Below are 13,028 nucleotides of genomic sequence, written 5' to 3'. Positions count from 1 at the left end.
CCGCACGCCGCCGTTGAAAAGGCGAGATAGGACCGAGGGGAGAGCGCCGGCCACATCGAGCGAGCGCTGACGTGTAAGGTGTCTGTGCTGCTCCGGTGTGTGTGGGATTCTGCCTCCCCCCCATCTGTGCGGCGAGTTGTTTGCGGCGCGATGCCCGATCGTGCGCGATAGCCTCCCATTGTGCGTGGTGTGTCGGTGTGTCGGGGTCGTCCGGAGCGTGTGGCGGCGCCGTTGCCATCAGCGACTGCTCCACGTGCCACGACTGCTTTGACTGACGTGACTGACTGTGATGAGACATGAGAGCTGATGCGTGATGGATGATCTCCGACAACCCAAAACCAAAATGCAAATGCGGAGTGGCCCACTTTGGCGTGCAGATCCTGCGTCTCTCACTGCCCGAACAACAGAGACGGGTACCGCCGTAGGTAGGTAGGTAGAAAGGTGAAGAACAGCCAGGCTCGGACTGGACACCAACGCGGTATGGGTGGACGCGAGACAGATGATGACGACACGCACGAACGACACACAGACACAAACAAGCTCACAAGACACACAGCCAGCTGGCTGCCACACACCCTGAGTTGGCGTATACATAACTCAGGGCCACATTCTTCCTGTCGCCCCCCCCAGCACTCCAAGGTGCCAAGAGAAACAAACAAGGGCACAACAAACAACAGACGACAGGAAGCAACGTGCGAGGCTAGAGCAGGCTTGCTCGTCCTCTAGCAATCTCCGCCGACCGCGAGGCCGGACTAGACCGTGTGTGGGGTCATGTGAGGTGTCTCTGGTCACTCTCCTCAGGGGCTAGCCGCCAGCGGCCAGCCCCATCTCGCACTCACTGGCGGTGACAATTCTATGGGTGAGGGTACGCGAGCAGAGGTGCGTGAGCCGATTCTCGATCGCACGCCCTTGGCATATAACTTGGCTTGGCGTGCAACCTCAGCGCGCCCGCCGTCAGCTTGACGGGGCGCGCATGTCAGCGAGAGCTTTGCCGGTAGAGCGATCCCGGTCTTGTCGAACACGAGCCCCGCGCCACGGTTGCCAGCCGTGCCTTCGCGAGAGCCGCCCTCGAGCCGCGTCCCGTCGGCACTACCCTCGAGTGCGTGTCGCTTTGGTTGGCGACACCCACTCGTCGAGGGCAGTCCGGCCGACGGGAGCCTGTCGCGCGCCGGCGACGAATGCGGCGTTTCGAGTTCGAGGCGACGATGGCACGACCACCGCCCTGCTTCCCGACCGGGCAAGGAGGGGCCTACTCCCGTTCCGCGAGGAACAGGAGGTCTCCCCCCCCTCCCCCGGCCTGGGCAGCGACGGGTGGACGGCAGCCCCTTCGGGGTTGGCAGGCGAGAGTCTGCGGGGCTCACGAGCCGAGTCTCAACCACACGCCCCCCGCGCCTGTACTCCACCAGGTCGAGGTGAAAAGATCTTATCAGCCAGGCGGGCAGGGCAGGCGGGCAGGCGGGCGGGGTCGTGGAAGACTATTCCTAGCGGGCGATCCCCTCCCGACCCACCTTCCGAACGGCCTACACCCTATCCAGGCTCCGAACATGGTTGGTTTACGGGTCAGTCGGGGGACCCACTAGGGGGCGGCCCCTCACACGACTGCCCAGTGGGCCCAGGGATGGCGGTGGCGAGTCACTCCGGAGCAGAATAGAGGTGCGCACGAGGCAGGTGGCATAGCACTGCCCACCCCCTTCCACCCCCCCTCGCCCTTCGCAGCCTCTCCCCCCTTCCCCTTCCCACTGCGCTCTGTTGGTTCCTCTGTCCATCTACAGCGTGGGTGGTGGTACACTGCGTACCGCCGCAGGTCCCACACTAGTTTGAAAAGAAAACCGCGCGACGCACCAGTCCAAGCCCCGAGCATCGGCTGCGCGGGCGGGCAGCTGGCGGAATGGGCCGCCTCTTTCTGCGCTACATCGAGGCGGAGAGCGTGCACTGCTGCGCCTTGTGTGCGACGCACCTGGCAGCTCACGACCAGGTGGTCTCCCGCCAGTTCCGCGGCCGGCATGGCGACGCCTGGCTCTTTGGAGACGTGATCAATGTGAACGACGGTCCGCCGGAGAAGGTGCGCGAAGCTGCGCCGCCGCCCCTTCGCCGCCCTCCTCGCGGCGCCAGGCCTCGGGCCTCTCGCGCCCTCCCTCCGCACGGCCACGCCGATGCTTGACCCTAACGCGCCACTCCGCCCACTCTGCCCACTGCTCCTCGGCCCGGCCCGCAGCGGCTCCTTCTGACCGGGTTGCACGTGGTGGCGGACATTTATTGCAACGGCTGCGACACGCGGCTCGGGTGGAAGTACGTCGAGGCCTACGAGGAGCAACAAAAGTACAAGGCGTGCAACGGAGCCGCGGGCGCCGCGGCCGCGGCCGCTGGCTCCCTCACCGCACCCCGCCCGCCCCTTTCCCCGCACAGGAGGGCAAGTTCATCCTGGAGATGAACCGGATCCTCAAGGAGAGGGATCTTCGCAAGCGAGAGGCATCCATTCTCCCCTCCTCAGCTCTCGCTGCGCTCGCCCGAACCGCTAGCGCCGGACTCTCTCTGCAGGCGGAGGCGGCGGGCGGCGGGGAGGCGAGGCACCGGCTGGCTGCGCTGGAGGACGAGGAGATGCTCACAGACGGCGGCGAGGGCACCGACGACGAGGCCGGCCAGGACAGCGATCCTCAGGCAACGCGGCGGGCGGCGCAGACAGCGCTGCAGGCCATGCATGGTGCAGCCTCAGAGCAGTGGGCGGCGGCGGAGCGGCCGGGCGGATAGAGATTGGCGGGGGGGGAGGGGTCATGACGCTGTGCTCGGGAGGCTGCGATATCGGAGATGCGCATTTTGCGCGGGGACTCGTCGCGATCCCTCTGACTCGCCGAGAGATATAGTGGAGTTGTACTCTACGTCTCGGGCGTTGTGGTGTAGTCGCTCCTGGCGGTCCTGCGGCTGCGCTCTGTCGCTTGTATTGAATTTTACTGAACACGCCTTTGACCCCTCACGCATGCTTACTTCCTGGACGCTCGAGATCACGGGCGCGCACCGCGCTCAGGCGCTGCAGCTGCAGCGCAGTGCATAAACTGCATACTGTCGGGTCTCTATTTTAAGATGAGGAAACAGCAATAGATCCGGCCCTCAAGCGGCCTAATCGATACCCGGCCCTCACGGAATCGGTCCCTCGTTGTACAGCAATCGATCCTTCACACTGCCCGCGCGCTGCCAAACTTGGGGTCGAGAATCGGTCCCCAGGTTACCTGTGGCGCGAAGCTGATATGTCTCCCGCCCTCGGCGCGCCGACCGCGCAGCGGCGGCAGACCACCCTCCGGTTCGAGGGGCGCCTGGGGCTGAGCGGGCTGCCTCCGCCAGAGTTTGGCTCGCCCACCGGCGGGCTGTCACCCTGCCACGGGTCGCAAGCCCTCTGCCGGCCGGAGCGCAGGCTGCGCAGGCTTCCAGCAATCTTGGTCCCTTGGCAAGTGCGAATCGGTCCCCCTGGCTCCAGGAACTGATCCGGCACTACACCCGGATCTATTGCTGTTTACCTCATTTTAAAATAGAGACCCGACGGTACACGACCCCGTCGCGCGTCTGCCGTCTCGGTCTCGCTCTCTCTCACTCCCCTTGGACTGTCTCGCTCTCTCCGGCACTCCGGGCGGGCCTGCAGCTCCGGCCCGCACGCGTACAAGCCGGTATGCCCCGCGCGCTGCGCGCGCATGGACTCTCCGCTCACGTACACACCTCTCTTTCGGCCCCTGAAAGAGAGGTCACACATGCCCCGCCACACGCGTCCCCGTCTTGTCGAAGCTCGTGGTCTTGCGAGTAGCAGCCTCGGCCGGGGGACACAGCTTGCGAGCTAGGGAGAGCGCCAGCAGCGCAGAGAGGATGCCAACGGCGAACCCGCCGGCCGCGGCCAGGACGATGGCAGCAGCCCTCGAGATCGTGGGCTCCGTATCCGTCGAGTCCTCCTCCCCCGCAGTCAGCCCCTGCAGATCCACTCCAGCGGCAGCTAGTGCTGCGATGACGCTATCGACGTTCGCGTTGCCGGACTCCTCCAAAAAGCCGCTCTCGACAAAGCAGCCCGCGATGCAAGTGAACAGGTCCTGGTATTCATCTGGCTGCGGCACTAGCGGTGGCGGTGGAGCGGGACTAGGTGGCTCGGAGCCCGCAGGTGGCGATGGCGACGGCGGCAGACTAGGCAATGACGGGGTGCCCGACGGCAGTGAAGGCGATGGCGGCGGCGGAGGTGGAGGCGATGACAGCGCTTGAGGCGGAGGCGACGGAGGCGGCGGCGGGGGAGGCGACGCGTCCTCGCCCAACGGCGGCGACGACCCGCCCATCGAGCGAACCAGCGGTGCTAGAGACGAAAGGTCGCCGCTCAGAGTGGTGGTAGCGATGGCTACCCAACAACCACTGTAGTAGTCTGTGACGGACATTGTCTGGATTGTTGCGGCCAAGTTGTTGAGGGCCGTCTGCTGTTCAGGATCGGCGAGGCCGCTAGCTACGTGGCCAATCATCAGGCTGGTAGCGATCGGACCCACCATGAAGCCGTTCGACTGCCAGCCCGGGTGGATGCTATCGACTTGGCACCCGGTGTCGAGCGAGCCGTCCGTCTCGAGCGTCACCTCCACGTGAAGCGCCATCTTCTGGGACCACGCGATCGCCGCTGCGTCGTCGTACCAGAGCGCCGCGAGCCCCACACGCCACGCGGTTCGGGCCGCCTCCGAGCCAAACTCGGCTCCAGGGGTGCCGCTGCCGGAGCAACCCGGGGTTCCCGGCTGGCCAATGCTGCTGGTGCCTTCGGACGGCACCCACCAATTGGGAATTAGCCCGGTGGCGTCGCACTGCGCCTCGTCAAGGATGAGCTGGCTCGTCTCGATGAGAGCATCCCAGGTCGGGGCTAGTTCGGACCCTTCCGACGCGCTCGAGCCAAAGTCGGGGGCGAAGGCCGCCATGTAATCGCGGAATGCCCGGTAGTGTGCCGGCGCGTGGTACGACGGGTTGCTGCAGTCCCAGCCGCCCCAGCAGGAGCCGAGCTTGAGAGCACGCAACGGCTGCCCGTTGGAGGCCTTGAGCGACGGGTGGTCGTCCGAGAGGTGGTGGAGGAAGGCCCTGCAGCTCTGATACGTCCACCGCGCAACCTCGTCCCACCATGACGGGCGAGGGTCGTCGCCTTGCGTGCCGAGGACCAGCAGCAGCATCCCAAGGATCGCATCCTCGTCGCCATCGGGCGCCGAGCCGGTCCCCGCCTCCGCGGTCACCGCGTCGTCGAACTTCCACGAGGGGAGGCACTCATGCGACTCGTCCTCCCCGCAGAAGTGGCTAGCCTGGCACGAGTCGGCGACGGTGCGCTCGCACATCAGCCGCCAGCCGCGAAAGAGCTCGTAGCCCGCTGACAGCAGCTCCGCCCGATCGGCGCTCGAGCGCGGCATCGCAGCGACCAGGCTGCCCACGAGAAGCAGCCCGTAGCCCTGACCTTCCGAGACGACGCCGCCCGCAGCGCCGCCAGAGCTGTGCACGACGCGCGCAGTCAACGAGCCGTCCACGTAGGTCTCGAGCGTGGTCAGGACATCCAGCACCGTCTCCACGCGGTCGAGGCTGAGCGAGTACGGGCTCGCGTCGGCCCACGCCGCCAAGCTCGGGGTCAAGTAGCTGCCGCGAGGCGGTCGTGGCGGCGATGGCGGCGGCAGTGGCGATGGCGGTGGGGAGGGAGGCGGGTGCGGGCGTGGCGAGGTACCGGGCGAACTTCCAGAGTAGGTGGCCACGGCCGGCCCGATCAGCCACTGCGCGCCCTTCTGCTTGTTGTAGGCGTTGCGATAGCCCGTTTTTGGCAGGTGCTCGGCGTTCGTGACGACCTGCACCTTTGGGCTGACCTTGTCGAGAAACGCCTCGACCGGCTCGTCAGTTCCCACGACTCGCACGTCGGCGCACGTGACGTAGAGCTCGATGTTGGCGAGAGCCTGGACCGCGATCCACTCCCAGCGTAGAACGGCGTGGTCGCTGGAAGGCAGCCAGCTCGGGAGGGCGATCGTGTACCGATTCACCTCGAGCGGGTCAGTCCAGCTGTCGTCTTGGAGGTAGTCAGCCAGGCTGGCCTGGTCCATACAACCCACAAAGTCGTAGAGCTTGATCCAGGTGACGGGTCGGTCCTTGTCGGCGTCGTAGGAGATGTACAGCGCGCAATCTCCCGGATGCCGCGCCTCGAGCTTCCACTCCACCTCGAGTCCGCCGCCTGCCGTGATGGTCGTCGAGGGACTCACGGCGGCAAAATCGTGGCACCGGAACGAAGCCTCGTTGTAGTGGAAGGATGGGCCGTTTTGCACGGTGTGCGTGGGCTGCCGGTAGATGTGGGTCGTGTTTGTGCTGTACAGCTGCGGGTGCACGCCGACAAACTCGCTCACCCACGCAGTCGGCCGAGGCGCCGGCATCGTCATGTGCCCATGGGCTCTGGCGCCGACGGCAAGGGCCGAAACGAGCAGAGCTCTCATCGGTGTCGGCTGAGGGGGTTGGTAGGGGTGGGGCACACAATCGCTCTCGCTCTGCGCGCTTTCCCAAGCAGGTGCTCGTTGTTCTATCACGCCGTGGGCCGCCGCGATGCAATGTCGGAGGAAAGAGAAGAATTTTACAACGAAAGGCGGTCGCACGACACGATTAAAGAGAATATTTTTCTCGCAGTCTAGCGGGCCAACTGGGTCACGAACAAGCAAACGGCAAACGGCTTCTTACCTGACATCTTACGCTCGGCCCAGTGGCGGGTGCCCGCGCCGCCTAGTTCCGCGGGACGGATGGGCCCTCCACCCTTCATTTACGTACGGATCATGTCGTCCCCACCCACAATCGCTGTCGTGGCTCGTGGGATCGCTTGTCATGTGGGAGAGCGCGGTAACTGCGGGATGTGGCAACAAAGTTGGGACAACCAAGCATGTTAGATATTTTGTTGTTGAAGCCTGAGCGGGGCAAGCACACACGCGGGGAGACTGCGAGAGTATCAGCATGCCTGACTGTGGTGGCCATGCTTGGCACACGACGCAACCCCCACTACCTCTAGACAGGCTTGTGAGAGTTTATAGAGCGCGATGGGGATGGAGGGTGGGAGAACCTCCGCGCCGCACTGGCGCCTGTGCGCGCCCCGGGCGGGGCACACGCCTGCGCCCCCGCCCTGACGCGGCCCCGCCGAAGAACGGCGAGAACAATGGACGGGGACGTCCAATATGCGGATTACCATTGGACCACCGCCGTAGTAAATCCGATTGCGATTGGACGCCCGTTGAGGATGAGGGAGATCACACTCCCTCGACTGATCTGAACTCTGCTTCCCCCATTCCCACAGTCACCGGCGCTCAACACTTGGGTGTCAGAACTCAGAAAGAAAGAAAGAAAACAGACAACCCAAGGGAGGAAAAGAAAGAAAGCGAGAAAACAGACAACCCAAGGGAGGGGTGGGAGGGTTCACTTGAGCGTCAAAAAAAACACAGACAACCCGGAGCACCCAAGGGAGGGTTACACTTGAGCGTCAAAAAAACAAACAGACAACCCAAGGGAGGATGGGAGGGTTACACTTGAGCGTCAAAGAAAGAAAAAAGTAAAAAGAAAACAGACAACACAAGGGAGGGATGGGAGGACGGCACGCCGCCACCACACAGGAATTTTAAGGAGAGAGTGTGGTGCTAGCCGGCAAACCTGCTTTTTCAATGTATGTGGCTCTCTCTCCCCCCTCTCTCCCCCCTCTCTTACGTACATACATTCCCGGACGGAGGAGGACTGCTGACAGGGTTTTTCAGTGTATGTAGCTCTTACGTACATTCCCGTAGGAGGACTCTGCTGACAGGGTTTGCGAAGAGGAGCGATCCGAAGGGTTTCTCGGAGGTTAGTGCACCACTACCGAAGCGCAAGCGCTGGCAACCACGTTTTCTTTTTTGTTGTATTCGCCGTAGCTAGGGTTGTGACGGGCCACCCTGTCCAGCTCCAGTTGGGCTGGAATGCTCGAGGCCAGTGACCGCCGAGCTCTCGCCGCGGGCGGAGGGTCCTACCTCGCCGTCGTCTGCGCCTCGCAGGCGGTTCAGCTCGTCGCCGGGATCACGACGGCCACTCCACTCCTCCCGACGCTGCTCGGGGCCTGCACCGTCGGCGGCGCTTCTGCCGTCGCTCTGCGTGCCGCAGACGCTGCTGGCGGCAGACGCCGCTCGCTTGCGTCGACATACGCGTGCCACAGCGGCGGGTCGGCCGACGCGACGGCGGCGCTGGCGGGCGCGGCCCTGCACGTGTGCTTTGGCTTGGGGGTGCGATTCTGGGCTCTCAGCCCGTCGAGCCTCGCCGCCGAGGGCGCATTCGCCTGGGCGGCCGCCTCGCTGCCGGCGGGCGAGGGATACGCCTCCACGCCCCAGAGGGAGGCGCTGCAGCGATTTGGCCGCCTCGCCGGCTGCCACTCTTGCGGCACCCGCTTTGCGGCGCAGTATGTCGGCGACCACGTGCCTCCTCTCTCGGTGGCGAGCCGCCGCCCGCGGCTGCTCAGCGCGGTGCTCGGCCGGCCGGCCTTCCGCTTCTACCCGCAGTGTCGGGCCTGCTCCGCCCAGCAGGCGGCGACGATGAACCGCCGCGCGCGTGACCTGCCCTCCACCCTCGCGAGCCGTGCCGTCTACCACCTGCCGTCGCCGCTGCGCGCCACGAGCTACGTGGGCGTGGCGGTCGTCGCCCTCGCGCTCGCCGCCGAGGCCGACGTCGGTCCCGCCCGCAGAGCTCTCTCCATCGCGTCGGGCGCCGCGGACGCCACTCGGCAAAAGCTTCTGTCGGCCCGTGCGACCTGCGTTCGCGCTTGTGTGGCCGCCCGCAGCGCGCACCTTCACGCTGAGCCTGCCTTTCATTTCTGCGCAAGCGGATCCCGGCGGATTCTGAGTAAATAAAAAGTAGAATACTCAGCCCGTCCCAAATTCAGCAGGGTCGGGCGCCGGAGGAGGCGCTTCTACACAGTGCGGCTCACCGCGGACAAATGTGTCTGCAGGCCCTGGGTCACATTTTCGTCGTACTCCTCGCCCTCCTCCTCACCGTCGCCCCAGCGCCGCTTGGAGGTCGATCCTGAGCCCGCGAGCTGCGCTCGGAGCAGCGCGACCGCCCGGGCGGCCTGCTCCGCCGTGAGGCCGACGTCGCTGCGGGTCTGCACGACGTGCCCCTCAAACATCGCCCTCCGTTCGGCACACTCCTCTCCGTCGAGGAGCTCCTCGTCGTCGAGGCACACCCACGCAGCGGGAGCCTGGCCCTGCGCGCGCCTCCGCTCTAGCCAGCTCGCGATCTCGTGCTGCCGTGCGCCAAAGTGTTCGGTGGAGGTGGCGTCTACGAAGGCGGTCACGGCGCCGAGCGGGCTGCCATCGTTGGCCGCGCCGAACCGGCGGAACTCGTCGAGGATGTCGGCGACAAAGGCCGGCTGCGCCCGCCAGGTGGAGGAGAGGACGAGCCGCGGCTCGCAGGGCAGCGGGGCGGCGAGCAGCGCTGACAGCGCGGACAGGCACGCGTCGTCGAAGAGGGCGGGCGGCTCGACTGCAGCCGCATTCGACCCGAACGGCAGCAGCACTCCATCGATGTCGAGGAAGACGATCACTCCACCGGAGCTCGAAGCTGACATGAAAGCTCAGGAGGCGGAGTTTGGTGCACACGTTTTTGTGTGCAGTGGGCTTCGCGGGCTCGGCGCGTGCACATACAGTGGGTTGCGGGCATTAAGAAAACATGACCGCGCCGTTTCTAATCTTTCCACAGCGCTCATCCACCCCACGCCGTGGTTTCTTAGCTCCGGCCGGGGCACTCAAGCCAGAGCGCCGGCCCGAAAGATTTTTAGGTAATAAGAGGTAAGCTGCGGTCCGCCCGCGAGGGCGATGCCAGACAGAGTCTGCCGCCGAGTCGGCTCTCTGTCTGGATGACGGGAAGACGCACACGCCTCCGTTCACTCCATCCACTCAGAACACCGCAGACTTGGAAAGTGACAAGTGCGCGCGCCCGCAGGCGAAGAGAAATTTTGAGCTGCAGCTGGGCCTCCCGTTCACGTAAACGCACACCCGTTCACACTCGCGTCTGGCCTTTTCTCGGGGCCGCGCCTGCGGCGCGCCGTGGTTTCTTAGATTTTTGCGGAAATCGCTTGGTAGGGTTTCTTAATTGGACGCTTTCTTAATGCCCGCAACCCACTGTAGTGTCTGTAGGTGTGGGACTTGCACGGGGAGAAAAGAGAGATTCAGGCCCCTAAGGGCCCTAGTACGCGCGGCGTGAGAGCTCGGAAGCGAGCTTTGCACGGCGATCGAGGATGGCGCGGTTCTCCCCCTTCATTCACCGACCGAACGAAGCGATGGAGATGTCTCTCCAGTCCTCCACAGTGTGTATGTATGTAGCTCTTACGTACATTCCCGGAGGAGGACTGCTGACAGGGTTTGCGATGAGGAGCGACGCGATGGGTTTCTCGGAGGTTAGTGCCACTAACCGCCGAAGCGCAAGCGCTGGGAGCAAGAACACTACGACCTGGGTCGGGCTCATACTTACTAGCACCCCACCTCGCGAGCCGACGTTCTGGCTCAGCGAGGTGTTGCTGCGGAGCACTCGCGGACCGGTTCTTCTGGTCCAGCGAGGCCGCTGCGGGGCACCCGGCGGCTCGGGTCACTTCTGTCTTCTCATCGCAAACTCGGTCGAGCAGGAGGTAAGGTGTGTGCGTGTGGGAGGCGGCGCGGCACTGTGGGAGCGGCGGTACGGCGGCGGCAAGGGTCGGCGGTAAGGCGGCGCGGCGGCAACAGACGGCAGGCAGGGCATCGGACGGCGGGACAAACGGCACGGCGGGAGCGGCAGACTGTAGGAGAGGAGCGGCGGTACGGCGGCACGGCGGTAACGATCCCTATGTAGTCTGGCCGATTCTTTTCGCGGTATCCGCGGCGGGATATGGCGGGATATGGGGGGATATGGCGGGATACGGTCAGATATGGAGAGATACATCAAGATACCGCAAAAGACTAGGGCTGTAACGGACGGCAGGGGGGGCGGCAGCAATAATATCGTTGGCCGAAGCCTCGTTGGCCGCGGCCTCGGTGGCCGAAGCCTCGGTGGCCGAAGCCTTATGTTATTAATCGGGAGGTGTGGGGAGATGTGGGGAGGTGTGGGGAGGTGTGGGGAGGTGTGGGGAGGTGTGGGGAGGTGTGGGGAGGTGTGGGGAGATGTGTGGGGAGATGTGTGGGGGGATGTGGGGAGATGTGGGAGGTGTTGGGAGGTGTTGGGAGGTGATGGGAGGAGTTGGGAGGTGTGGGGGTATGTGGGGAAAAGTTGGGGAGATGTTGAGATGTTGGGAGATGTGGGGGAGGTGTGGGGAGGTGTGGGGAGGTGTGGGGAGGTGTGGGGAGATGTGGGGGGTGGGTGGGGAGGTGTGGGGAGGTGTGGGGAGGTGTGGGGAGGTGTGGGGAGGTGTGGGGGGGTGTTGGGGTGTGGTAGCAGGAGCAGCATCAGCAGCAACAGCAGCAGGAGCAGCAGCACATGTTAGGTCAGCCGCACAGAGGGCCGCGAGGTTGAGGTCAAAGAGCAGCAAGATGTTGAGGTCAAAAAACGGTCGATTTCGAAGTTGCTCGAGACGGCCCGGAAAAAGGGAAATGGCCCCGCGCCGAAGCCCCGGTGTCGGCGCACCGCATCTCGGCCGCGAGACCCGGTTCCGCCGCCCAAACGAGCAGCAGGAGCTCGGGCACAACTTTATCGACTAACAGGTTGAGGAAAATTTCGGCGAAGAAGCGGCACCGGCTGCACGCCGGGACGGACCCGGACCGCTCCCATTGTTCAGAAGCGCGGTGGTGACACGAGTGGTGAGCCACAACGGACCCACACAAGGAGCCGGATAGCCGGGGAGTCGTCGCGGGGTGCACCGCAGACCCGCAGACCGCGCCGCCACGAGCGAGGCGAGAGACGAGAGCGGCAGCAGCCGACATTATCGGGGTCTGCGTCCGTCCACTTTTGACCATTTTTTAGTGAGCGCGAATCTGGAAAAAGAAAAGGGACGCATAGGACACCTCCTCACCCTCGGCCTCGGCGGCCGACCCGGCCGAGTGGGCGTGCCCGCTGGCGCGTTCCCCGCACAGACTACCCCCCTGTCACCACCACCGCCGCCACACCACCACCACCACACACACCACCGCCCAGCTACGCGCGCGCCCACCATCAGCTCGTCTCGTACACGTCCCTCCCGTCGGTCCAGTAGCCGTCTCTGGTGACGGTCTCACCGCGCGCGGCCAGCATCTCCTCCACATTCTTGTCGTCGCCGAACCAGCCGAGGTTGTCCGCGATGAGGTGCAGCTTGCCGTGGCAAGGGCAGCGGGCAAGCACGACGCCCTTCTCGTACGAGCTCCGGCTGATCTGCTTGACCACCTCGCGCTCCGAGTCGGGGATGCCGTCGTCTGGCGCGTGTGTGCACGTGAAGCGGAGGAGGAGTTTCGGTCCGGCCGTCCTGACACCGGGCGCGGCGGCTGCGTCCCACCCGTCGCCGCGATCGGCAGAGGCCGCTCCCGAGGGCCCGCCCTCGGCGGGCAGCACCGCCGCCGCCGGGTCGGCTTTGCGGATGCGCTGCGCGGCTTGCTGCAGCGCCGCGGCCAGCGCGCTGTCGACGTCGGTCGAGAGGCCTCTCCGCTGCAGCAGCGCGCGGCACTGCGGCCACGCCCGCGGCGGCGCTCGCGGCCATCGACGGAGCATCGCGGGCCCAGAAGGCCGTGGGGCGGAGAAATCTAGATGCGCTGTCTGGTAACCAACGAACCCTGCCCAGCCCCCCTCCGTGTCGCGATGCGCTCCCCGCTCCCGTTCCCCGGTGTCCCTGATCGTCCTTACAAGATCCTGCTCGTGCAGGTGGGGACCCTGTCCTTCTCCCACCCCTCGTTTGGCGTGTGCGTTGTATTTATTTATTTATACGTAAGGATCCCCGTGTGGCGGCGTACCGTCCTCCCATCCCTCCCTTGGGTTGGCTGTTTTCTTTCTTTTTTTAGGATCCCTGTGTCGTGCACGCCCTCCGAGCGGGGCGGGGTCTGCCCGTCGGGTTGCTGCCCTAATCCCACCAGGGGTTGTCTGCT

At 65.0% G+C, this 13,028-nt stretch overlaps 5 protein-coding genes across 5 annotated transcripts; 2 read left to right on the top strand and 3 right to left on the bottom strand.

The window, feature by feature from the left end:
• Positions 1 to 1,888: 1,888 nt before the first annotated feature.
• On the top strand, positions 1,889 to 2,326 carry EMIHUDRAFT_59121 (hypothetical protein; the record flags this gene model as incomplete). The annotated part of the gene is made up of 2 exons (XM_005767204.1): positions 1,889 to 2,062; positions 2,216 to 2,326. Coding segments are annotated over 2 exons (285 nt in total), but the record flags the coding sequence as incomplete, so codon positions are not given.
• A 1,172-nt stretch (positions 2,327 to 3,498) lies between these two features.
• Positions 3,499 to 6,507, bottom strand: EMIHUDRAFT_448238 (hypothetical protein). Its single transcript, XM_005767203.1, has 3 exons — positions 5,749 to 6,507; positions 4,399 to 5,601; positions 3,499 to 4,158 (listed from the first exon to the last, which is right to left on the bottom strand). Exons 1-3 carry the CDS (start codon positions 6,450 to 6,452, stop codon positions 3,732 to 3,734), a joined length of 2,334 nt encoding a protein of 777 aa, XP_005767260.1. The 5' UTR covers positions 6,453 to 6,507; the 3' UTR covers positions 3,499 to 3,731.
• Positions 6,508 to 7,943: 1,436 nt separating this feature from the next.
• EMIHUDRAFT_197409 (hypothetical protein) lies at positions 7,944 to 8,860 on the top strand (the record flags this gene model as incomplete). Its single annotated transcript, XM_005767202.1, has 2 exons — positions 7,944 to 8,768; positions 8,837 to 8,860. The coding sequence occupies 2 exons, from the start codon at positions 7,944 to 7,946 to the stop codon at positions 8,858 to 8,860; spliced, it is 849 nt and encodes a 282-aa protein (XP_005767259.1).
• Positions 8,861 to 8,923: 63 nt separating this feature from the next.
• EMIHUDRAFT_197408 (hypothetical protein) lies at positions 8,924 to 9,580 on the bottom strand (the record flags this gene model as incomplete). The annotated part of the gene is made up of 1 exon (XM_005767201.1): positions 8,924 to 9,580. One exon carries the CDS (start codon positions 9,578 to 9,580, stop codon positions 8,924 to 8,926), a length of 657 nt encoding a protein of 218 aa, XP_005767258.1.
• Positions 9,581 to 11,919: 2,339 nt separating this feature from the next.
• Positions 11,920 to 12,675, bottom strand: EMIHUDRAFT_432670 (hypothetical protein). Its single transcript, XM_005767200.1, has one exon. It carries the CDS (start codon positions 12,655 to 12,657, stop codon positions 12,130 to 12,132), a length of 528 nt encoding a protein of 175 aa, XP_005767257.1. The 5' UTR covers positions 12,658 to 12,675; the 3' UTR covers positions 11,920 to 12,129.
• Positions 12,676 to 13,028: the final 353 nt, after the last annotated feature.

This window comes from Emiliania huxleyi, assembly GCF_000372725.1.
Source record: "Emiliania huxleyi CCMP1516 unplaced genomic scaffold EMIHUscaffold_5, whole genome shotgun sequence".
Classification (NCBI taxonomy): Eukaryota; Haptophyta; order Isochrysidales; family Noelaerhabdaceae; genus Emiliania; species Emiliania huxleyi.
This window is presented reverse-complemented; position numbering and strand designations above follow the sequence as displayed.